The sequence below is a fragment of the Amia ocellicauda genome, chromosome 14 (genome assembly GCF_036373705.1).
Source record: "Amia ocellicauda isolate fAmiCal2 chromosome 14, fAmiCal2.hap1, whole genome shotgun sequence".
NCBI lineage: Eukaryota > Metazoa > Chordata > Actinopteri > Amiiformes > Amiidae > Amia > Amia ocellicauda.
In genome coordinates this window covers 19,404,748-19,429,152 of record NC_089863.1, presented here as the reverse complement: position 1 = coordinate 19,429,152, position 24,405 = coordinate 19,404,748, and the positions used below count along the sequence as shown (strand labels likewise).

Sequence of the window (24,405 nt, the reverse complement as noted above, 5' to 3'; positions counted from 1 at the left end):
GTTTCAGAATAGCAGGAGGAATATTGGCAAGTCATTGAGAAATTGGTTATAGCCAGCAAACTATGGAGAGAAAAAAATGCCAAATGTCAAACAGCTTTTTATCACCTATTTATCTGCAGGTAACCCCAGATAAGTTTAAAGAAAAAAAAAAAAAAAAAAACCCGAGAGTGTAGCCAAAATTGGCATCGGTGGCAAAAGAATAATCATTACATATGCCAACATGTACAATTTGAATTACCAGGTCATGTTGGCAGTATAAATCAGTTGTGTCTTAAAATATGACCTTTTTGCTCAATTTTATCCTCTAGACCTCAATAAATAAAGGTGGTCTTTTTATGAGCGCTCATAAAAGGAGCGCTCTCCAAATGACACTTCAAGATGCACTGGATAACCAGACCACCAAGTTTTAATAGCCAGTCTTGTATCTACATCACCCTTTTCAAGTAAAGTTCAACCTAAGCATTGCTTCACAGCAGGGTGAATACAATGGTCTCAATTCCTTCTATGGGACTGATCAGTAATAGGAGACTATGGCAGGATGGAACACAGAGTTTCTAAATATATATAAATTTGTCTCCTGCCACTTTAAAATGTAAGGTTTTCACTTATTAGAAAAGTTTTCATTTCAAGTGTGATTTTCTGGTGGATAACATATGGTGTACAATTCCCAAAAGTTTACCAAGTAGGAGTGTAGCTTCATCCAGAACAGAAGCACTGCTCCCCCATTTTGTGGTAATGTTTCCATCTGCACACATACCATGGACAAACATTAAACTAGTAACAGGGTAGCAGTACAGCATTAGTTAAATTGCACAAATACAACAGAAAAACATTGGGGAAGAAAGCAAACTTACACAAACTGATATTCAAAATTGATTTAATGTAATTTAGATACAGAATTAGAATTCTCATACCAGATTCACAGAATTGTTGAAAACAAAGTAGTCCTCAATTATTCCATTTAGTATTTAGTAGTCAAAGGCAAGTGATTTGAATGGCCAAACTTCTCATGGCCCAAACTTATGCATTCCATAAAGTTGAACACTAGGTGGGGAAGTATAATGCCAAATCTAAAATGTTGAACTTGTATGCAGTAGTTCAATTACAGTCTGATGGTATACTAATTTCTTTTCTTTTTAAGTCAACATTGGAAAGAGTTTTAAAACCCCAGATGCCAATTCCACATAGATCTTCAGGGAAATTGGCAGCTACTATAGATAAGGGTCTTCCCCCTCCACCAGCTGTCAATCATAGTCTTGCTGCAGCAGACCATTCTGGAAAATAGAACCTTTGTTTAGGCAAACATCAAAACGGGTTTTCTGCAGCCCAGCTCCGACCGCAGGATTTACAGAACTAGAACCTTTACACATTGGTTGCTCAGCTAAGCTTGGGACGAACTCAGAATTCTGACAATCATCATGATATCAGGGAGAGAGTTCAAGAATAAAGATCATCATTTCATCCCCAAATAAATTCTGGAATTCAGCTTTTAATATTGCATACACATTTGGAAATAAAATCCAACTATACCTTAAATCCTTTAGATCACTTCATGGCAAAAGCCTACAGGAGAAGAAACCCACAAAAATACAGCATTAATAAAACTGGGAGATCACCAATCTAATCTGGCAGTGTCAAATTAACCTCAGAATAGAAGTGGAACGGTATGGAGTATAATCATAGACTTCATTTGGCAGAATCTGTTCATCACAGGTTTGAGATTAAATACATTTGAACTGCAAAATCTCTTACCAGTTTGAAGACACCATTTCAACTGATCTAAAGGAGAAAACAAAATAGAAGTTAATGACATTCCTGATAGTATCAGCATCTTGTGGGTTCTTTAATTTATAATTATTCTTCAGGTCAGACATTTGATACTATCATTACTGAACATAGCTACTAAGGATGTATGAAATAAGGAAGGACTAAGGCTTTACATTAGCCATCAGTTAGGAGTACAGCAGAGTACAAGGGTGCAGTCTGCATCTTCAAAATCCTGCAAAGATTAAGACTATGAGCACACTCAACTAACCAGTGGGGCGGGGAACAAAAAAAGTTCACAATGGACCAGGTCAGTTAGAGCTAATAGACTTAATGGTAAAGTCAGTCAAGTTATTCATCATATAGATCATAGGAAAACCATGACAATCAAAACAGACTTCACAATTTGAAGTAATTTAGCAGAAAACTTTTCAAGTTTTAAAATTTATCCAACTCTGCATTTCTTAAATACTAACATTTTGTATTAATTATTGTAACTATACATGGCTCCTATATACCCTTAGACCATACAGGCAAGTCACTGGACAGAGCTGAATAATTGAGCATATTCCAATGAAGACATCAGTACAGCTATATTTTTTGGAATACTGCTTTGTTAATCTTTTCTTGCAAATTTAGTTATTCAAGTTATTTCAACTTTAACAACATGGTCTGAATTGTTATTTTCTCACAAAATTTAATTGGACCTGAGCAGCCTGATGGGTGCAAAAAAAAAAAAAAAAAAGCAAGTTTGCCCAGACATCTTGCATAGCGGTGCTTAGGTAGTATACATTCCAAGGCAATATCCCAATTTAATAATTCAGTTTCTATAGTGGAAATTACTTTTGAAGTTCACTAAAGTTGGCAGAAGCATTCATTGTAGTCTTTAGATCTCTGGGTCAGAATAATACAAAAGTCATCAACATGATCAGAGACCTGGTTCAAAATTCATCATTCCAGAGATCAGAAATCCTTGCAGGAATTAAATTACATACCAGCTTTGGTTCAGTTATACCATGTACACCTGCAAAGAAAGCAATAAGAGAATTCAGAACACCAAAATAACTACTTACATTACAGGTTGTTTAGATGCATCAGATAAGAGCGAAAGACAAATGCAGTTTGTTCTTCACGGTTTATCTGCTGAACTATGGGATCATCATTGTATCAAAGCATGGAAATTAATTTATTAGTAGGACTCTTACCACTGAATTGGCCATCAAAATGCTTCTGCCTGTATAGCAAGAGAAATTGGGAAGTCAATTAGAAATACTCCAAGACTAGTCAAGAGCCTATGAAGTGACATCAATACATCAGTTAGGAGCGAAAGACAATGCACTTTGTTCATCACAGGGTATCTGTTGAACTATGGGATCATCATTGTATCATAACAAATATTCTTCAGATTTACCAGGTAGAACTTACCCATGTTAAGCCTGCCATTTAGCCAGCATTTCTTCCATCTCCTCAAAAGGTAAAGCAGACCTGCAGAACAATTTATAGTTAGCAAAGATATTGAATGATTTAATACCACTATATAAAACACTGTAATGTTTCAGTTACAAGAGTTCTTTCAGTCTTTATCAGAGAGATTCCCATTGTTTTTAACAATCATCATGAACAGTACATGGCTTATTTATGATTTCCATATGGAACAACATAACTGGAGTGTTTAATTATGTTGTTTGGTTGTCAAAAATGTTGGGGTTCCTCACATGCCTTTCAATCTTTGCTTAAGGAATTATGGAGGTTTACAAGATCACTCAATTTACTCTATGTACTGTAAGGTATATCATATTAGCCTTCAGAACCCAAGCCAGTCAAATCTACTTCAAAACCAATTCACTACAGGACAAAGAACAGTAGATGCATATTAAGTTATCCCAATTATTTACCTTTGGTCACAGATCTTCACATTCTTCACCTACAAACAAGAACAATTCATTAGATTCGGAAGCTACAGCAAACAAGGCCAATACATTAGTTAAGTGCCTCAGATTTCTTGCAAATGGTGGATGCAAGTCTCATCATCCTTGTGGGTCAAGAGTAGCAAATAAAATGTCATCACAGTGGCACAACCATTCACAGGGCACAGCAAATATCAAAGTCACTCAATCGAATTATAATTCAAACAGTTCAGTTTGACTTTTGCAAGCATCAATGCCCCACTAGATAAACTAAACTTACAAATCAGAAATACCTAATTTTAGGTTCCAAATCCCAAATTGCACCATTTAGGACCTGCATAAAAAAAAAAAAAAAAGTTTTAGCAATTTACAAATACAGTTATATACACTGCTATATAAAAAGAAAAGCCTCAGTTGTCAAGTTCTCAGAAAGCATTTCTGTCCACTACTCTTACACAATTCATCCCAGGCTTTTCAAACCATAAACCCATCAATAGTGGTGCAGCACTCTGGTGAGAAGAAATGGGCTTACAGGATTTCAGTCCACAAGGGTGAATAAGGGCCACAATTGCAACCTCACTCACAAGTTGTCCACTAAATGCTCTAAAAAGTTTGTATTTATAAATAAGTGCGCTAAAAAGCTGCACAAAATGTTATGTGCGTTTCAGATGTCATTTGCCATTAGGCAGAATGATGCATCTTCAAAGAGGTTTACTTTTCCTGAAGCAGTTCTATATAGCTGCACCTGGCAACATGCATTTACTGAACATTTCAGAGCCAAGGTTACAGCACAACTTAATTTAATCCTGAACATCTTGGCTTCAAGCATCAATTGCACCAATACATATTTAAGAAAAATGTAATCCATTAAGCATTAAACATCAAGTTATTTGCCAAATTAAGTCAAGCCAATTGAAAACATGTTTACCTTGATATTTGGAGGTCATCTTCAAATTTTATTCACCGTCCACTCCCTTGGAAAAGCAAAACAGTACGTCACCTTCAATTCCACAACAGTTTAAGGCAAAAACAAGCTGAGCCCATGCACAAAAGTCAGAGTGGTTGGCATTTCATCAACTTAGCTCAGATGTCCCTACCAACATACATTTTCATCATGTGCACACATGGGTTAATGTAGATTCACATGTATATAAAACGCGTGTATACATCTATATTCATGAGAGAAAATGTTAAAAGGCCACATGTCTAATCATGTCTACATAGACCATTTTAAATGGGTAATGAGATAATCTCTTTACTACAGATTTGCAAATGATGGAATTACAAGACAACTACGCCACTAAACCATGACCGATAGTTTTGGAATTAAAATGCCTTTTAAGATTATTCAAATAAGTCACGTGTAACAAAATCCCACTAGGTAATAAGGATGCAATAGATTTTTTCAAAATCTAATTGTGTCCAATTGTGTTAAGGGAAGACATTTAGCAGCTCGTACTTTAACTGCACTTAAAAGTAGATGAAGTTCAGGAGAGATGGGGAGGGGAAAAAACCCACGCTAAATAGGTTCAAGGGATTGAGCCCTGCAAGTTCTTCAAAAAGGTATATTTATATTAAAGACTGTGCGTAAAGATGAGCTACTGCTCGGCCTCCCTTAAAAAGGAAACCTCCAAATAGCACATGTAAACGTATCTAAAGCAATTAGACTATATGTACACAAGACCAAATTTTAAAAAGTGATTAAATAAAGGTTGAATCAAATTAAATAGACGCTTAATAATGGACCTTTCGCCTGCAACAAGCAAGATTATATACTTTTCTCCCGCAATTTAACAGAATCCAATACAACACGTGGTGCAGACCTGTCTAGGCCCACGGATAAGAGGTAACGCGAGAAACAACAGGTTAAACAAATATACATTCAAACTGCATAACATTAATGCAAAATCTGACACGACGAGTGAGGAGGGGAAATATTACAGTAAAAATAACTTCCGACAGCATATATATCCTTACTCACTCTGTGCCGTGAACAGGAAAATGAGAGGGACTGTTCCCTCACAGATCCTCTATTTAAACAGGATCGTCAGCCCCCCCTTTTCTTCCGCCTTTGAGGAAGAGTGCATTGTGGGCCTGACAAGAACGCTCTATGGCTGAAGTGGCGGCTCATGAATATGCATGAGCTCACAAGCCTGCGGAGGCGGAGTCGTGATAGGAGGCGGGATGTTATCGTGAGATTTGGCGGCAATACGGCGAACCCGTTACATTCTTCCTTTTCGGCCACAGTCACCTTGGCAGACAAGTCCTGCGCTGACTGCATTCAGTTCTAGCGCTTCAAAAGAAAACCAGAGTCTAAATCTGTGACTAATGCTAAGAAAAAAGTACAATAATCATGATCAGTGATAATCGGCCAAAGTAATTTAACTACCATGAAATTAAAGTAATGGTAATGGTGACGCTGAATTCTGGAGCTGAAGTTAGTCCTATTGAGCGCTTTTAGCTTCACCTGCGCCCTCCTCACTCGAGTGCAACTCTGTGACGTCAGTGCAACGTCACACTAAGTGTACACGTGTCGAACGGTGTAGGAGCGAGGGTGCGGTTTGGGACGCAGCCCTTGTGTAACTGTTTTGTGCGTATAGTTACTTCGTGGGCAGGGGTTGGTCCCGCACGGGAACATGGGGCAGGAGTGCGTGATTGAGCCAGTCGCGGGGTATGAGTTAATTAATAGCGGTGTCCTTAGATTCGTTTGAGATTTGAGAACATTAAAGCTGTATTCGAAGCCACTACCATACTGCACGTTCTATATTACAACATTTCAGTAGTATGCATTATGCATATTGAACGTGGCTCTCAAAAGTATTCACCGCTCTTGTTTGAAATCAGAATGGATTTAATCAGGAATTTTTGCCACTGATAAACATAGAAAATATCCAAAGTGAAAAATATAATCTGCAAATTGTTCTAATTGTATTACAAATAAAAAACAGAAAATAATTGAATTCATAAGTAATCACCCCCTTTGGTATGACACCTGATTGAGCTGTGATGAAACTTATTGTCTTTAGAAGTCACATAATTAACTGAATAGAGTCCACCTCTGTGTAATTAAGGTGTGTCACATGATTCCAGGTTACATACACCTGTCTCTGGGAGGTCCCACAGCCTGTTAGTACAATTACTAACAAAAACTACATCATGAAGATGAAGGAACATTCAAAGCAAATCTGGAATAAGGTTCTTCAAAAGCACCAATCAGGGGTAGGATATAAGAATATTTCCAAGGCATTGAATATCCCCCGAAGGGCAGTATAGTCCATTATTAAGAAATGGAGAGAATACAGAAAAACTGTGAATCACCTTGATCAGGCCATCCTCAAAAACTGACTATCCGGGCAAGAGGGCACTAGTCAGGGAGGCTACCAATAGGCCTATGGCAACATTAAAAGAGTTACAGCCTTCCAACAATAACTTTCATAAAATAACTTCCAAATGTCCATATTTGCTAGTCTTTAGGTGTGTCCATCAGATGTATTATCAATTGAAGTTAATGTATTATATCAAACTTGAAAAATATGGCATCCAAAACAGGAATGTCACATAATGTTGCATCACTCTAAGAAAATACAGTGAAACCTGTTGGACTGAGGAGCAGAAGTGCAGTTGGGTTACGGTTTGGTTTGCCCCTCACATTAGTAATTGCAGGTGGATAAAATGTATTGATTTATTTTTAATCTTAATTGTAAACTACTGAAATTAATAAACATATGGAGCTCTTAATCATATTGCCATGATTAAGAGGATCCCTCCTAATGCAGTCTCTATTTACAATCTAGCTGCATCCTGATATACAAATGAATTGTTTTTAACATAAGAGACCAATGGAGTGCCAGGAGACTTCCCCTTTGTAGCTTGAATGAATTGTCTTAGAGCTCCCTACTACTCTGTTTGCAGAGACCGAGGGATTTCCTAATTACTCTCTCCCAGGCATACTCAAAAAAATAATCAACCTTCCGAACAATGTAATGCTTGTAGTCCATCATCCAACAATTGCTCTTCAATTATGAAATGAAAATGTCATTATTTAATTTAGTATAGTGTTCCAGTTTAAACCAGATTCAGTATCTCTTGCAGAGGATAATAATATAAGGCCAGTGTGGCCTGAATACATCATAGTCCCTTTGTGTTCTATATTTTTAAAATACAGCTGAAATGAGCCAGATCTTGTCTTTTCCCTCTTCTGACTCCCTCATCCCCTCTCGCATCTCTTCCTGTCTGTCTGCTATTTTCACCTGGATGCACTCGCACCACCTCAAGCCCAACCTCATAAAATCTGATCTCCTCTTTTCCTCTCCTCCCCCTCACCTTCTTATCTTTCCATCTCAATTCCCTTAAAATCTATGATGCCCTCTCTCTCTTCTTCTGCTAAAAATCTAGGAGTCACCCTCGATCCTGCGCTCTCCTACACTCAGCACATCACCACATTGACACGCACCTGTAGATTCTTCCTGAGCAACATACACTGAATCTGACCCTTCCTCACCAACCACTCGACTCAGCTGCTCATCCAGTCCCTGGTCCTCTCCCTCCTGGACTACTGCAACTCCCTCCTGCCTGAAATTACTATCCACCCAATTCAGCTCATCCAGAACTCTGCTGCTCATCTGGTGTCTCTCTGCCCCGATTCACACACGCTACTCCACTGCTCCACTCCTGCCAATAGCTCCTAATTATATCTCGCAACCCGTTCAAGACATTGACCCTCACCTACTGCACCAAGTCATACTATTTGCTTTTACATTGTTAGTACATGTGCTGATTATTATGATTTCCTCTATGCCCCATTCCCCTTAGCTCTTAACTATTACTTCAGCACATCTTGTCTGCACTCGTTAGCTATTACAATCTAGGATATAGGACTTGTATTTTACATTAACTATATATTCTTTCCTATGCATGTGTGTAAATGGACCTTCTCAAAATAATGCTAGAAACCCCCCAAACTAAAGGGTGGTGTAGTCAAGGTCATGAATAGGGAGCTACAATTAGTCTCCTTTATAGGGCTATATTTCGTGGTTTGTTGCATAAGAGATATATTTTAGTCTGCCACTGGGGGCTAACTACAGCCACCAAGTTTGTTGCAATTGGTATTTAAATTATGTACTAGATTAGTACGAAGCGGAATACTAACCACAGGATCATCTCCAGTTAGTATACTACTCTCATTTAATTGCAATTGACCTTTTATGTCTTATGTTCATTATTTGTACTCATGTATGTTTAGAGAAGGACCCACTTACACTTCCTAGTTTAGGCTGAGTTTTGTTTTCGGTTTTGAGCACTCACGAACTATATATAGTAATTCACTGTTTTTCACCATACTTCCCTGCCTCCATGTTTTCTAAACCCCGCCTGAGATGCCAGCAGTGCTGGTCATACCTCCTTCACTACCACAATACTTTATTGCAATATTCTGAGATATTGCTGTCAGACATGACAGATTTGATAATTTCCCCAGACTTCATTGTTGGTAAATATTGATTAGATTAATTACATTAATCCTTGGTTGTCTTCCATAGTTTACAATATTGCAGATACTGCCTAATAGAGGATATAATAGTAATACAATACACTGCAATTTAATAGTTTATAATTGGGTGAAAAAACATTTTGAATACAGAATCATATGATAATTTACTGCATCTCCATAATTTTTATTTGGGTGGAATATATAGTTTTAATTGAATTGATATTACCAGTTTATATCTATATACACTGATGTCTTTTCAATTTAGTAGAGCAGTGATCATATTTCTACTGTCTATTTCTTCCTGAAGCAAACATGATAAGCAATTATTTGCCACTCATTTGACTGTTTCTCATACTGGCTACTCAGTTGACTACCGAACTGTTTTCTTTTAGTTTTTTTCACAAAAACAAATTTGATGACCAAGTAAATAAAAGCAAGTTTATACTGCCTCAACTCATACACCTGTAATCTGTGCTCAAACAAACTCAAATCCTCCCATCAGGCACTGCTCAACACAAACAGAAATTCATGGGTTGTGCTTTTTAAAGAGAAACACCATTTTGGTGAGGTAAGAGAGACAGGGTTCTGTCTTGAAATGCAGAATGTAATGATCTAAATTATGGTTACATGTCCTCTCTAAGTTTTAATCACCTTGCATACAAACAAATATCAAATATCAGCATGTAGGGGGTTCAGAAATTCTCAGCAGACATCAGTTAAAAAGTAACAAGTTTATTACAAACAAAATAAACAGAGTTCTGCTCTCACATGAAGCAGAGAAAATAATTAAATTAAACAGTGACTCTGAGAATCCTTTTGGATCTCTAGAGATGGACAACATGATGCAGTCTCAACCTACACCTTGTTGAAATCAAATCATACAAATAGCATTAGCATATGCACAATAATTACCATATAACAGATTATTTATTAATGTTGTAGTTGTTTGCGATTTGATGAAAACTGTTTATATGGCACTGGTCAAAAAGAGATCAGCCTTTCTTCTGGCCAACATAGTCCAGGCAGTAAATGTAATCATCAACCAAATACCCAAAACACACCACCTTTATACTGTTGTTGTTGATTGAAATAACCCAAAGACAAGCTATATACACCTCAAAGAAACTAATAATGAAAGCATTTCATTGATATAAATGTAGTATGTTCAAACGAATTATAGCTTTATACACAAAGAAAGTAACATGACATTAACAACAAAGAAAACAAAGTTAAATTATCCACTACAACCTCATAGATCAAACGACTTCACTTGCAAGATTCTCACTGTGTGTGTAGCCTAATTATCAATTAATTTGTATTTAGTATGGCGCTGTTCACAGGGTAGCCACAGAGCTCATTACAGATTGAAAGCAAAACAATTACACATAATACAAAATGTAAATAATATAAAAATAAATGCTATCAATGAATGAATGAAGTAGCTAGTTAGGTAAAGAATGACTGCAGGGTGGAGTGATGTTGGCCTGGGAGTGCTGAACTACTTTTTGCTCCTCTCTGCACACCATTCCTATGTACACACACTGTGATGACAGAACAACGTCACAGGAAGTGTACATCCATTGAAGAAGGGAGCAGTGATGCAGTGTCAGTAAAGTGTTCCAGGTTTGGAACACAATGTCAGTGTAGTGGACACTTAGTGAAACTAGGAGGGAGAAGGGTGGGGTTTGAGACAGTGTCAGTGAGAAACAAGATTCCCAATCTGTCTTAAATTTCCACTCCCATGATAAAGCAGACTTTCCACACAGGTCAATCATAGGGAAATTTGAGCAACATGACGATATTCCATCTAGTATCTATTCACACTGTAACAATAATAATATCAATAATGCTCTCTCCCCACTGTTCGCTACTCACTTGTGAATCCTCTCATGACTTCTCAAGGATGATGGACGACTGAATAACTTCCCACATTGGGTGCAGAAGTAGGGTCTCTCTCCTGTGTGAATTCGCTCATGCATTTTAAGTTTATCTGACCTAGTGAAGCATTTTCCACACTGGGTGCAGCAATATGGTTTCTCTCCTGTGTGAATGCGCTGGTGTGTTTTAACGTGTGCTGCCCGAGTGAACATCTTCCCACAGTGGGTGCAGCCATACGGTCTCTCTCCTGTGTGAACACGCTGGTGAGATCTAATCTCTGCTGGCCTAGCAAACTTCTTCCCACACTGAGTGCAACTGTACCGTCTCTCTCCTGTGTGGATAAGCTGGTGGGATTTAAGGTCTGCTATCCAACCAAACCTATTCCCACACAGCGTGCAGCAGTATGGTCTCTCTCCTGTGTGAACGCGCTGATGATCTTTAAGGTGTTGTGCCTGAGTGAATCCCTTCCCACACTGGGTACAGCTGTATGGTCTCTCTCCTGTGTGAAGGCGTTGGTGTTTTTTTAAGTGACCCATTCGAACGAACCTCTTCCCACACTGGGTGCAGCTGTACGGTCTCTCTCCTGTGTGGATGTGCTGGTGCTTACGAAGACTTCCCGCATGAGGGAAGCTCTTCCCACACTGAAGGCAGGGATGGAGGTGCTGATGTTTCCCAGGCAAAGGTGGGGTTGGTGAGGAAGAGGGGTGGGGAGAGCTGGGCAGACATGAACGCTGCGGTCGGGGACGCAGCTGTCTGCACTGTGACAGCTGGCTCTCCCCCTTAACTGGACTGTCACATTTTCCACTGAGCCTCTTCCTCAAGGCAATGGATTCAGTCTCACACAGTCCATCCATGGGGAGCTCAGGTTCCAGCTTACAGATGCTTTCCATAATATCCTCAGGTTTCACATTACAGAGGGTGTCTCTGAGAAGAGTCTGCATTCCTGGATCAATTGTGTAAATAGATTCCAGTGTATCATCCTCTGTTTTAATGTGATGGGATAACTGACTGGGTCCACACTCGGATCTCAGTGCCCCAAATCCCAGTGGTAAACCCTCAATCTGTGGCTCTGCCATGTGGTCAGACTCCAGTCTCCTGAACTCCTCCTCACTGTCTGCTCCTGTGCTGCTCAGTCAGACCCTGTTTGTCTTCAGTAGCTCTGGGCTCTAAGTCTTCTTTTAGTTGGGGTCTCCACTCTTGCTCACAGTGCTGCTGCTCAATGGGAACCCTTTCCCCAGAGTCAAGGAGAGCGCTGGCCTCTACAGCTCCTGGGGAAGGAACAAGACAGTTGAACACCACTGTAAACAGCTGCTCTGAGGACAGACCACTAGAACAGGTCAGAATAGCATCCAGGCAGTGTGTATAATGCACCTATACCAAACACGCTGACAAAATGAAAGCACTAATTTCCAAAAGAGGACAATATCAAGCAAACGGTTCCAACAGTAAAATAATTGTGCAGAAAGAACAGGGCTGTAATGCAAATGTATTTAATAAATCTCTCACATACATGTTTTAACCTGCTACTCAGACTGTTATACTGCATAATCTAGAAAAGTCTGATCATTTATTGACTAAACTGTCAGATTCTGTGCAGAATGATGAAAGTCTGCGTAGTGTGAACGCACCCCATGGAAACAAACGGACAGTGATGCCTGGTAGTTCTATCATTTCTATAGGAAGCCTGCTTAGTTACAACCATGTAGTCAAAGTTATCGATAAAAAGGGGTGAGGTTAAAGAGTTGAAAAGACTACAACTGCTTTGGGTAACTATCTTATTTTTTTCCTACTGAACATATGGAATACAAAACAAACATAATATCACTGCACTATCAAACCACTGACCAGAACTGTTGTAAACTTATACCACCAAAGTAGTGGTCTAATGCTGCATTCCAGACAACTCGGAAAGTTGGACTTTCCAACTTCCTACGAGGAAAAGTGCACAGGAATGCCACTCAATGTCGGAGTTCCAACTAGTAAACTTGGGTGGAACTGAAGAGCTCCGACTTCACAGAGAGACTGTTATATGATGTCACGCAAACATGGCGGCACACATGGTTGTATACACCGTAAATGTAAACAATCATCTTAAGTTATTAAATAAATTGTTGAGTCAAATTTGTTACATGGTATAATAACAAAACCTATTATGCTTGCAGAGAGAGCTCTGTAACCACACAGGTTAATCGTTGCTTAGTTGGCAAGCATAGATGTTCAACATAGAACAATAACTATCAGTATGGCATTCTACAATATTAACACTGTATGATATATGTATGTGGTATAGGTGAAATAATTTGTATTCACTTCTATTTGCACTGCAGTCCAAGTAGATAGGGATATGAATCTGTTTTAGGATGAGACAAGGCCACAACCTCTCACTGTATGCTTCTGTGTTGACATTTCAACTGTTTGTATACCTGCAAAACAAACACCAGCTTCTCAAGTTTTCTTTGTTTATATCAAATTTTTTCAAGCTCCCAACACTGGAACACTTTGCGATCAGAAGTCGGGAAATACGGAGTAGGAATTTCCCACATCCGATTTTGTCTGGAACGCAGCAATAGACCCCAATTTCTCCTGCTTCAAGAATTCTGACGTCACGAAAATGATAATATAAGCAAACAACACGATACATGGCATCCAATTAGTTTGTAAAGTGTAATAAAATGCAAATAATGGATTCATTCAATAATGTTTCCCTCCTTGACAACAGTCTTAACTAGTTTTTTTTTTTTTTTTTTAAAGGAATCCCATAAAAAATAAAAGTTGATGGCAGACACAATGTTCTAGATGTTTGATTAATTTAGCAACATTAAGCTTATGTAGGTTATCCATCAAAAAATGCTAACACTGAATGTGAAGAACAGTTTGAGTAAATCATAGATCCCAGAGTGTTGTAGCCGTATTCATATGTAAATGTATTGGTTCTTAAGAAGCTACATAAGGTTGTGATGTATATTTCATAATGTATATTTCTTGATATGCTAAGCATCTACACAGGTCAGATTTAAACACAATTGCACTTTATTTAATAATGCAACGCAGTTTAATTATCATATCTAACATATCTAGCATACTTCAGTTATATCATCAATGTTAATCAGATCTTAAGTCCTTATTTTGTTAATGCCCCTTTGTTAGTTTGTCCACTGTCCCATATTATAACATACCGATGGTGTCAAACCTACTGTTTCCTACACTTAATTGATTCTTACACTCCTACCTAGAGTCACTGCAAAAACAACCCCGGATGCAAGAGTCAGAATACAGTAAAGTACCATTAAAGCCCAATCCTAGACTGCAAATTACGTCATTTAGGTATGAAAAGGACGACGCCATCTTGCAGACGTCATCACAGCACAGAGCCACCGCTGCAGCCGTTCACTGTTAGTGATTTATATTGAATTTTTTATTTGTTTGTTTTAAAAAAAAAATGTTCAGGTTAAGTGATTTTGTCTGCAATAAATTCATATGAAGATCTCAAGACTCAATTTGTTTTCGGCAACACCATCCCATTTCTTGTAAACCCGCCTTGTACTTCATTGGCCAATCGTAGACATGCAAAGCAAGACAGGTGACCCTGCTGCATGATGTGAAAATTATAATTCGCATGATTATAGTTGTTATAAAAAACTAAAATCATTTTTTTTTGCTATAGTGGGATCTCATATTCAGGTATTTGTTTTTATTTTCTTAAAAATTAATTACGGGGTGTTAGACGTAGCGGAGACCGGATCCAAGATGGCTGTCCGGAAAAACACAAAGCACGTACTTAGACGAAAAAGCCATCGTTTTAGGGAGCAGAAGCAATTTTGGAAGAAAATGTGTAATGTATAAAATGAAGTTGGGTAGACATCATTATAATAAACAACTGAAAAGGTTGATTACATTTTAAAACCAGATCGTGGCCTCTATGCTAAGTAAGCATTTTATGTTGCATGCCTTGACGTCTCATTAAACACAATTTATTCCGTAAAATATTGTATATTGTAATGAATGAGAAATTATCTCAATTTTAATTAATTATGCCAATTTCACACGCAATGTTTATGAAACTGAAATGAAGTAGTTTTATTTTTAAATAAAGTTAAGTATCCGACATCCACATACCTGTGCATTGTGCAGATATCTGCTAAGAGTAAGACTCGTTGAAGAGAGGGCTCAGCTTTCACCGGTAACAATATAATTACAGACTGTAGTATAGTACTTGGTATATTTAACATATTTAAACAAATATAAATATTAAAACTGAATACATATTATAGAACAGGTTTCAGAAAACCAAGATCGGTCATTCTAGTGTAACGCTTGAACTAGTTTGCAACTATTTATTTATTAACAGATGTCTATCAATGGCGACGTACAGTTGTTGTAACCTATAGTATCTAATAAGTTACAGTACGGCTGTAAATATGACAAAGTATGATGACTTCAGACCTAACCTAATAAAGGTAACTACAGTAACAGGCAGAACGAACTGGATCAGAACACATGGCAATACACCTCAGTGATCGGGTATTGCACGGTAGCGTAAGTGCAGGGACAGGTATAACAAGACGTATTATACAGTTGACTCGATTGAAAAGTATAGTACAAGCTGTGCATAATTGAAACCCATATGCATTAAAATGTGCTTAAAGCCATGTCAATTCCATTGGATAAAGTTATCTGGAATATAACTATTCCAACCGTGTTCATATTCCAATTTATTAAAAAAAAAACATTTTTTGCTTTATCCCAACAAATAAAACCTCTAACATGTTCATGTATCGTACTTATTTATTGATCTACTGAGCGATTCGTTATCGATGCTTTCGATGCGGCATCTTGCTTCGTAGTTCCGTCCTGGTTTGCGCGGGGGCTGGTGGGATTTCCCGTGTCGGATACAGTGGAAACGAGCCGAGGGCGCAGAGCAGCTCTGATGACCCACAGGATCCCGATCCTGCCGTGGGAACACGCGGCTGCGGGGCGCTTCCTGTGCGAGAGCGAGGGCTCCGTGCGGCGCAGAAACAGCGCCATTGATTGTGTTTTGGTATGACGTGCGTGAGCTGAAGAGCAGCTGCCGAGGTGTGCGCAGATGCGTCGTTTGTTCGCTACTAGATGTCTACATTGTTGCACAATGCGCAGGTCAATCTCTGAACCGACGTTTCACCTCATTAGTGTAACATCACGGGTCGATGTTTACCTTTAGTTGCCTCCTCGCTCTGTGTCCGCGGCTCTTGATAAAGTGCTGCTTCCTCCCGCAGCCCCAGTCACACACAGCTCCTCTCCTGCTCCCTCTAGACGGGATCTTTGGCGCTATTAACAAAGGTATCCCACAGCCTGCTGCCGTCTGACGTCACACGCATCCCATCGCAAACCCTGCAGTAATCGATGTTATTGAACTACATGCTTTTTTAAATTGTTGATTTTGTTTTAATTGAATTGCCAATCATTTGGGTTACAGCTTTATTAGGCAACATATTTACATTGTTAAAATAATTGATTAATACATTTAATAAAGCATTGACAATGCTAATGCGTCGATCGTCCACCTCGCTAAAAAGGGGGCAGCTGTACTTTTCATTCAGCTCAACATGTCTCTTTGTTTCACAGCATTGAGCGCTACCTGGGGGCTCGCCTACCGCAGCGACTTCTCAGCGCCGATTCTGATCCGATTTCTGCGGGTGGGGCGTAGTGACGTCACGCAGCAGCACTCGAAGAATGCGCATCTCTGCGTTCCTGTGCAGAACTGCGGAAATCTGCGCTCCACGAAGGCGACCAAAGATGCCGGCTGCATTCGACTTCGCATACTACCCTACTACATAGTGCATGCGACATACTTATTTTGTGACTAGTAAGTAGTACAGTACAGAGTGTGAAGATGAATGATTCAGTGTAATGTATATGTACTGTGACCAAAGTCAGTGGAACGTCGGGCGAACGTGAAGCATGATGGGATGCAGAATTCATTGTTGTGAGCTCCAGTTGTATACTGCATATTTTGGCGAATGTAACAAGCATTTTTTTTTCTCCCAGTTTAAACCAGATTCAGTATCTCTTACAGAGGATATTAATATAAGGCCCATGTGGCCTGCAAATGTCACAGTCAGATGACAATGCCCCCATCCACAGGGTATGAGGTCTCACTGAATGGTTTGATGAGAATGAAAATGATGTGAATCATATGCTATGGCCTTCGCAGTCACCAGATCTCAACCCAGTTGAACACCTATGGGAGATTTTGGGCCAATGTGTTAGACAGCGCTCTCCACCACCATCATCAACACACCAAATGGGGGAATATCTTTTGGGACAATGGTGTTCATCCCTCCAGTAGAGTTCAGAGACTGGTAGAATCTCTGCCAAGGTGCATTGAAGCTGTTTGTGGGCTTGTGGTGGCCCAACACATTAGTGAGACACTGTTGTTTTTTCCTTTAATTTGTTACCCATCTGTATATATGTAGTCAATGTATTTATTTATTAGCAGATGCCGACATACAGTCAGTAGCAGACTGGCCACCTGGAGCACCGGGAAAATTGCCAAATTACCCGAAACAAAAAGAAAGTATTGTATAATTTCCCGGACCAATTCGACTAGGCCGGTCCAATTAAACCTTTACACTCAATGGATATGACAATGGGCCGGGTTCCAGGTGTGATACGTGCTTTGAACATGATTAATAAAAATCACACCAAACTAATAAGTGACTTTTGAGCAGTAAGGTGACATTATACTTCAACTGCAGTTGCATGTCTCTCCCTCTGCATTTCATCAGACAAACTGTCAGCTCAGGTCTTTGCTTGGGAACACGTTAATTCCAGCAACAATATTGACTCAAGAATAACATTTATTTCAGTAGCAAAACTTTAGTGTATAATATTCATGTCCAAATGTTTTTCTTATATAATAGTACTAGTAAATGTCACAGGAGGGGGCAAAGGCTTAGTCATTATTTATTAATTGAATGGTTTTCTTTATTTTTCTGTTTTCCTCAATTGCAGTTATTAACTTATCATGTTAATATATTTTTATTGGGCACCTTAATTACTTTATTTTATAACTACACATTTTTCTTCTGAGTCATATCACTAAACAAGCAAGCAAGCATGCATACTATTAGCTTGGATCTCTCCCCCCCTTTTGTATATCTCCTATATGTGGTATTATTGAGGCAGTCTTTGTGCCTTGCCTGCAGTGAACATATTCTCTGCCCTATGAAAGCAAAAGCAGAATAAAATACAAAAATTGGGAACATTTATCATATATTAAAAAATTATCTCAATTGACTTAAGTCCACTTACTGCCAACATATCTGAAGAGCAAAACAAATCGGTCACTTGATTAGCAGCAAATAACCAAAGCTTGTGTTTTTAGCACAGGTATCCTTAATATTATATCCTCATAGACTGCAGTCTCAAAGAAGAGTGAGCTATGATGGCCAAGTGGTTAAGGTCATCCCCACCCAGGTTCAAATCCTGCTCACAGTGGCAAGCATTTCCTTCATTATTCTTGCTTGAGGTGAAACTGTACTTTAGAGATAAGAACATAAGAAAGTTTACAAACGAGAGGAGGCCATTCGACATATCGTGCTCGTTTGGTGTCCATTAATAACTGAGTGATCCAAGAATCCTATCCAGTCTATTTTTAAATGTTCCCAAATTTTCAGCTTCTACCACATCGCTGGGGAGTTTGTTCCAGATTGTGGCGACTCTCTGTGTGAAGAAGTGTCTCCTGTTTTTCGTTTTTTAATGCCTTGAAGCCCAATTTCCAGTTGTGTCCCCGGGTGCGTGTGTCCCTGCTGATCTGGAAAAGCTCCTCTGGTTTGATGTGGTCGATGCCTTTCATGATTTTGAAGACTTGGATCAAGTCCCCACGTAGTCTCCTCTGTTCCAGGGTGAAAAGGTTCAGTTCCTCAGTCTCTCAGTAGGACATTCCCTTCAGACCTGGAATAAGTCTGGTTGCTCTCCTCTGAACTGCCTCTAGAGCAGCGATATCTTTCTTGAAGTGTGGAGCCCAGAACTGTACACAGTATCCAGATGAGGTCTAACTAGTTCATTGTACAGTCTGAACATCACTGCCCTTGTTTTAAATTCTACACTTTTGACAATATACCCTAACATCCTGTTTGTCATTTTTATTGCTTCCCCACATTGTTTGGATGGAGAAAGTGAGGAGTCCACATAGACTCCTAGGTCTTTCTCATGCGTTACTTCATCTAGTTCTATTCCTCCCATAGTGTAATTATAGTGGACATTTTTGTTACCTGCATGTATTACCTTGCACTTGTCCACATTGAATTTCATCTGCCAGGTGTCGGCCCACAACTGAATATTATCTAAGTCCCTCTGAATAGCCTGTGCTGCTGAGATTGTATCTGCTGAGCCACCTATTTTAGTATCAAGTGACAAGTTTGCTAACTATCCCAGAGTCCAGATCATTAATATAGATTAGAAAAAGCAAAGGCCCTAGTACTGATCCCTGTGGAACTCCACTAACAACCTCACTCCAGTTAGAAGCAACTCCTCTAATTGACACCCTCTGTTTCCTAAACATCAACCAGTTCATAATCCATCTACTTACATTACCCTGAATGCCTACAGCTTCCAATTTCAGGATCAGTCTTTGCTGTGGAACCTTATCAAAAGATGCAAATAGAATGGCTTCATAAACCGGTTTGAATCTGAAGTGATCAAACCAAGGAAAAAATTGCTATCGACCTTTCTTCATGTCTTGGAAAATATCACCTCTTCATTTCTGAACCATCTGGAAGACAGATATCTTTTAGCGTCAGTTTGTACCCAGGGGTGTCATGCAGGTCGATGTGTTTGGGGGGCACAGTTGAATAACAAATTCCGATTGTTATAAATGGTTGGTATTTAATGCTTTTAACTATATCTATAGGGTATTGTAAGTTATTTTAAATGTAAGTGTAATGATCTACATACATAATGGTCGACTGGTTGAGTGTCCTTTGAATGTAGTAGAGATAGCTGAGTATAGAAATCCCTAGCCATTTCAAATATATTATTTTTCGTTTTAACCATGGTTGTCCTGTATGGATTCCATGGATGGATGGATAAGTAGTGAATTTCTGTAATTTGTCTCAACAATTAATTCTGTATCCTCAACCGTAATTTGTTATTATTATTATTTTTATTTATTTCTTAGCAGACACCCTTATCCAGGGCGACTTACAAAATATATGCACAATACAAGGCATCAAACATTACAAATTCAGATTAACATAATACAAAGCAATTACAAAGCATAATACATTTTGCAACATTTTACCATGCTTCTTGCATTACTAATACTTGTATTATTGATTGATTTCCCCCGTTGCTCCCTTTCCTGTACCCCTTGACTGTGACCTAATATCTTGACCGCACTTGGCTTTTACTTTCCAGCATGTATGACAGGGGTGAGCAAACTTTTTGGCTTGAGGGCCACATTGAGTTTTTGAAACCAAGTGAAGGGCCACATATTATTGCATGAAAAACATGAGAAGCCTTTGTTATTTTTCACATTGACACACAACTTCTACTGTACAGTAGATGTACACTTCTGTCACTGAACCATCTCTACCCTTGTTTTATTGTGAATACATGTTTTTATTTTCCAAGAGAATGCAGAAAAACACAACCCTTCCCTGGTGGTAGATCCCACATCTCTAACATTTTAAGGTACAATTAAACTCACAGCCACAAAAGTAAGTGCATACTTTATAAAGGAATGTTTTTTAGACTGGAATCAAAAGTAGGCACATATGACATATGACAGCAAATGCCTGATATACAGCACTGTAAAAAAAAAACTACATTTCTAAAATGACAATTTGAGTTAGAATTAGTAAGAGCATTCAGTTCATAATGAATGGCCTGTTTTTGACAGCAGATTAAGGAAAAGCCAGTATCCAAATGCATTGCAGAGAAAACAAGCATAAGTCTTACCTAAGTCTTAATGTGAGCAATGGGTCTGGTCACCTCTCTTGGCAAGGGCATCAAAGTCAGGTGTCATTTTTGACGTAGAAATCCTCAGAACAACTGACAAGTGGTCATTTGTTAAATTTGACCTGTGACGGGATTCGTTGTAGTTCATGACCGAGAACGCTTGTTCACACACATATGTGGAGCCAAATAAAACAAGCATCCTTTGGGCTTGCTTTTTAATGTTTGGAAACTGTGTTTCATTCAGTGAGCCATAAAACTGGTCTATTGTGTCTGTTTTGTACTTCTCCTTCAAAGCACTGTCACATTGGATGTCGATGAGTTCCAGTTGTGTGTCTGGTGGTGTTTTCTCACTGTCGAAAGACAGGGGGCATGATACAAGCTCCAGCTCAGTCTCAATCTTGGTGAAGTCTGAGAAGCGGAGGAAAACTCGGCATGCAGATCGACCAAAGTGCTGCTGTACGTCTCAGTGCGGCACTGCGATGGGGGCGCATCCAGTTCTGCCAGTGTTGGGAAATGAGCGAGAGCACGGCTGCATAAGTTTGGCCTTGAATGCTTTCACATTGGAATACAGTTCATGCACAAAAACACCCTTTCCCTGGAGTTTCACATTTAGATCGTTCAGATGCCTAAGTATGTCCACACACTGAAAGCAAAGGCAGCCAGCCAGTCTGTGTCTTGTAACTCGGGGAAGTCGTCAGCTTTACCAATAGTATCCATGAACATACAAATCTCCTCTCTCGGCTCCCCCACACAAATGGCAAAAGACTTTCCCCAGGCTTAGCCAGCACACATTTGAATGATACAACAAGTCCTGGTGCTCCGCCTCTGTGTCATTGAGCAGATGAATGAACTGACGATGGTTAAGCCCCCTTGCCCTTATCACAGTTACAAGTTTCACAACCACTTTGACGACACGTTCGAGCTTTAAAACACTTTTACACAGGGCTTCCTGGTGAATAATACATTGGAGAAATATCAATTCCTGCGAGTTTGGGCTTTTTTCTTTTTCTTTGTCTTGTAATCTTTTTAGTAGACCAATGTTTTTACCAGTTAGATTTGGTGATCTGTCTGTTGTGACGTTTGTCAGTTTACTCCATGGTAAATTCATTTTTTCCAAGCAGGCAGACACCCTGTCATATAAGTCCGATTCCCTGGTTGTTCCCATTATCGATTCCATTCCAAGAAGTTCCTCTGTTATTTCAAATTGATCATTTATTCCTCTGACAAAAATTAAAAGTTGAGCAGTGTCTCTGATGTCAGTACTCTCATCCAGTGATAGAAAAAAGATTGAAGCCATCTGCTTTTTTTTCAGCTCGGAGGTTAGCTCCTCTCCCATCACCTCTACATGCCTAGTGATGGTTCGGCGTGATAAGCTAATTTTCTCGAATTGGCTTTTACTATCGGGACAAAGTATGCTAGCAGTCTCCACCATACAGTCTTTCACAAACTCCCCTTCAGCAAAAGGTTTGCTATGCTTTGCAATTTTATGTGCCACTATATAGCTTGCCTTAGTTACTGCTTCTTGAGTAGAGGTAGAACACTGTTTCGTAAAAATATGTTGTTGTCCTTTTAAGTTTGTGGCGAGTTTAGAGGCCTTGCTTGCCTTTTCCTGGGAGGACAGATTACATGCGTAGTTAGCATGCTTGGTTGAAAAATGACGACTGAGGTTGTATTCCTTAAAAACTGCAATACTGTCTTGGCATATCAGACACACCGCCTTCTGTCCAACATTAGTGAAGAAGTATGTTGGTGTCCATTCCTCCTTGGAACACACGACATTCCAAGTCCACTTTTCGCCCCACTTATTTTTCACGTCAACGTTGAGCGCTTTTTGACTGAGTGACTGAATGTAGGCTTAATACAGCAGCTTCTATGGTACAGCGCCGTCTATCGGATCTTGTTTGTATAGCACAGAATGATTTATACATTTTTCAGCAAACAAATTGCAACTCAAAGATAATGAGATTTCATTAAATTTTAAAAATGTCTCACTGGCCGGATTGAAGTGCCCCGCGGGCCGGGTCTGATTTCAGGGCAGCCCAGGAATAATTAGGGGGTGGCCCTAAGCCCTACCCCCTAATTACTCCTGGGCTGCCCTAAAATAACTGGTATAACAGGTTTCTGTAACCTCATTCCCACAGCAAATCCACACAACCACCTGCCTCCACACAATCCACATACATCCACCACCCACAACATAACCCCAGGGTTATATACAGATAAGTATTTACAGAGATCTATTTTATATTAAGAGCACTGTTATTGTCCTTGTTGGCTGAATGTTAAATGTTTGGTAAGATTGTATTGATGTTATGAGATCTCATTTGAATGTATGTTCTTTCCATTCTGCATGTCGTGGTGGAATCCTTTGTGACAGGTAAGTCAATATTGATTGTTTGGTTGTCTATAATAACACAAGCTTGTTCTGTTTATGTGACAAGATGACTGCATGTAGAGAAGGGGCATTTTTGTTTTTATATTATAAAGACCCTGGCTTTTGCAGACACACCAGTATTGTATTTATTCAAAATTATGTTTATTGTCTACTCATACCCTTCTATAATTAGCTGCTGTTCAGCAGTACAGAAATAGGCAGCATGCTCTTTTGCTATCACCAAATCCTAATTTTGGTATGCCACTGGGTGTCCTTTTGAATCCAAATGGGAATGTGCAGTTATCTGCAATAAGTGACACCTGGCTTAAGTTATCAAGAAAATTAAATCAGACATAAGTGTTGCAAGAACCAAAAATCCTGGACTGATATCAATTAAGAGCTTAATTCAGGGTAAATCAACTTCACTGCGTTTGTTAAACCACATATGGAAGAATGGACTCCAGGAGCTCAGGCAATGCCCCACTCGCAAAGAAAAAGGCATCTATGATGACAAAAATCTGTCTAACCAAAAGTGTCTACAACAGAAGCGCTAGGGGATTATGTAAACGGACACTTTCTGACAATTATAGTAAAGCAACTGATTTAGATTAGATTCCAGTGAGATTGTTAAGGGATGCAGTAAAGCATTGAATAATTGCTCCATGTTTAACTTATATTAATCTTTCTATTTGAATTAGGGTGGTGCCACGAAATATAAAACATGCCAGAATGAATCCCCTATATAAGAAGCGTAGTAGGATGGAACCAGGTAATTTTGGGCCAATATCAATTTTATTTTTTTTCTAGCAAAAGCTATATTTGTTCAGATTTTACAGTAAATTGATGAACATAATGATAATTATGGTTTAAGACAGACACTTGTATTTTGTATTTGACAGATTTTATGAAAAAGGAAATTGATGACTTGGTAATTATTGTGGGTTTTCATTAGTTGAACGAAGGATTACTTAACAGGTAGAAACAAAGTGGTTGATGTGGGAGGAACACTGTCGACAGCCACTAAAATAAAATGTGATGTTCCTCAAGGTAGTATC

The 24,405-nt window shown here is 39.0% G+C and overlaps 1 protein-coding gene, 7 non-coding genes and 1 pseudogene across 14 annotated transcripts; 1 reads left to right on the top strand and 8 right to left on the bottom strand.

The window, feature by feature from the left end:
- LOC136767321 (E3 ubiquitin-protein ligase TRIM39-like) overlaps positions 1-24,405 on the top strand; it is a 260,729-nt pseudogene that overhangs the window by 170,760 nt on the left and 65,564 nt on the right.
- LOC136767885 (zinc finger protein 391) lies at positions 861-16,656 on the bottom strand. Of its 7 annotated transcripts, none has more exons than XM_066721946.1 (11): positions 16,229-16,656; positions 11,035-12,305; positions 4,600-4,645; positions 3,952-4,005; positions 3,660-3,688; positions 3,190-3,249; positions 2,970-2,998; positions 2,760-2,788; positions 1,753-1,779; positions 1,531-1,563; positions 861-1,274 (listed from the first exon to the last, which is right to left on the bottom strand). In XM_066721946.1, exons 2-3 carry the CDS (start codon positions 12,111-12,113, stop codon positions 4,621-4,623), a joined length of 1,104 nt encoding a protein of 367 aa, XP_066578043.1. In that variant the 5' UTR covers positions 12,114-12,305; positions 16,229-16,656; the 3' UTR covers positions 861-1,274; positions 1,531-1,563; positions 1,753-1,779; positions 2,760-2,788; positions 2,970-2,998; positions 3,190-3,249; positions 3,660-3,688; positions 3,952-4,005; positions 4,600-4,620. The 7 variants fall into 7 exon arrangements, 4 of the variants coding, with proteins under 4 accessions (XP_066578043.1, XP_066578039.1, XP_066578040.1 ...); XM_066721942.1 differs by having other exon boundaries at positions 3,965-4,005; positions 16,229-16,654; XM_066721943.1 differs by lacking the exon at positions 16,229-16,656 and adding an exon at positions 15,819-15,833 and having other exon boundaries at positions 3,965-4,005.
- LOC136769196 (small nucleolar RNA SNORD81) lies at positions 1,390-1,465 on the bottom strand. The gene has a single exon (XR_010822154.1). It is a non-coding gene; the product is annotated as a small nucleolar RNA SNORD81 (small nucleolar RNA).
- LOC136769199 (small nucleolar RNA SNORD47) lies at positions 1,642-1,716 on the bottom strand. The gene has a single exon (XR_010822157.1). It is a non-coding gene; the product is annotated as a small nucleolar RNA SNORD47 (small nucleolar RNA).
- LOC136769202 (small nucleolar RNA snR60/Z15/Z230/Z193/J17) lies at positions 2,851-2,935 on the bottom strand. The gene has a single exon (XR_010822160.1). It is a non-coding gene; the product is annotated as a small nucleolar RNA snR60/Z15/Z230/Z193/J17 (small nucleolar RNA).
- On the bottom strand, positions 3,070-3,153 carry LOC136769201 (small nucleolar RNA snR60/Z15/Z230/Z193/J17). Its single transcript, XR_010822159.1, has one exon. It is a non-coding gene; the product is annotated as a small nucleolar RNA snR60/Z15/Z230/Z193/J17 (small nucleolar RNA).
- LOC136769198 (small nucleolar RNA SNORD79) lies at positions 3,313-3,390 on the bottom strand. Its single transcript, XR_010822156.1, has one exon. It is a non-coding gene; the product is annotated as a small nucleolar RNA SNORD79 (small nucleolar RNA).
- On the bottom strand, positions 4,078-4,143 carry LOC136769206 (small nucleolar RNA SNORD75). Its single transcript, XR_010822164.1, has one exon. It is a non-coding gene; the product is annotated as a small nucleolar RNA SNORD75 (small nucleolar RNA).
- On the bottom strand, positions 4,716-4,793 carry LOC136769200 (small nucleolar RNA SNORD74). Its single transcript, XR_010822158.1, has one exon. It is a non-coding gene; the product is annotated as a small nucleolar RNA SNORD74 (small nucleolar RNA).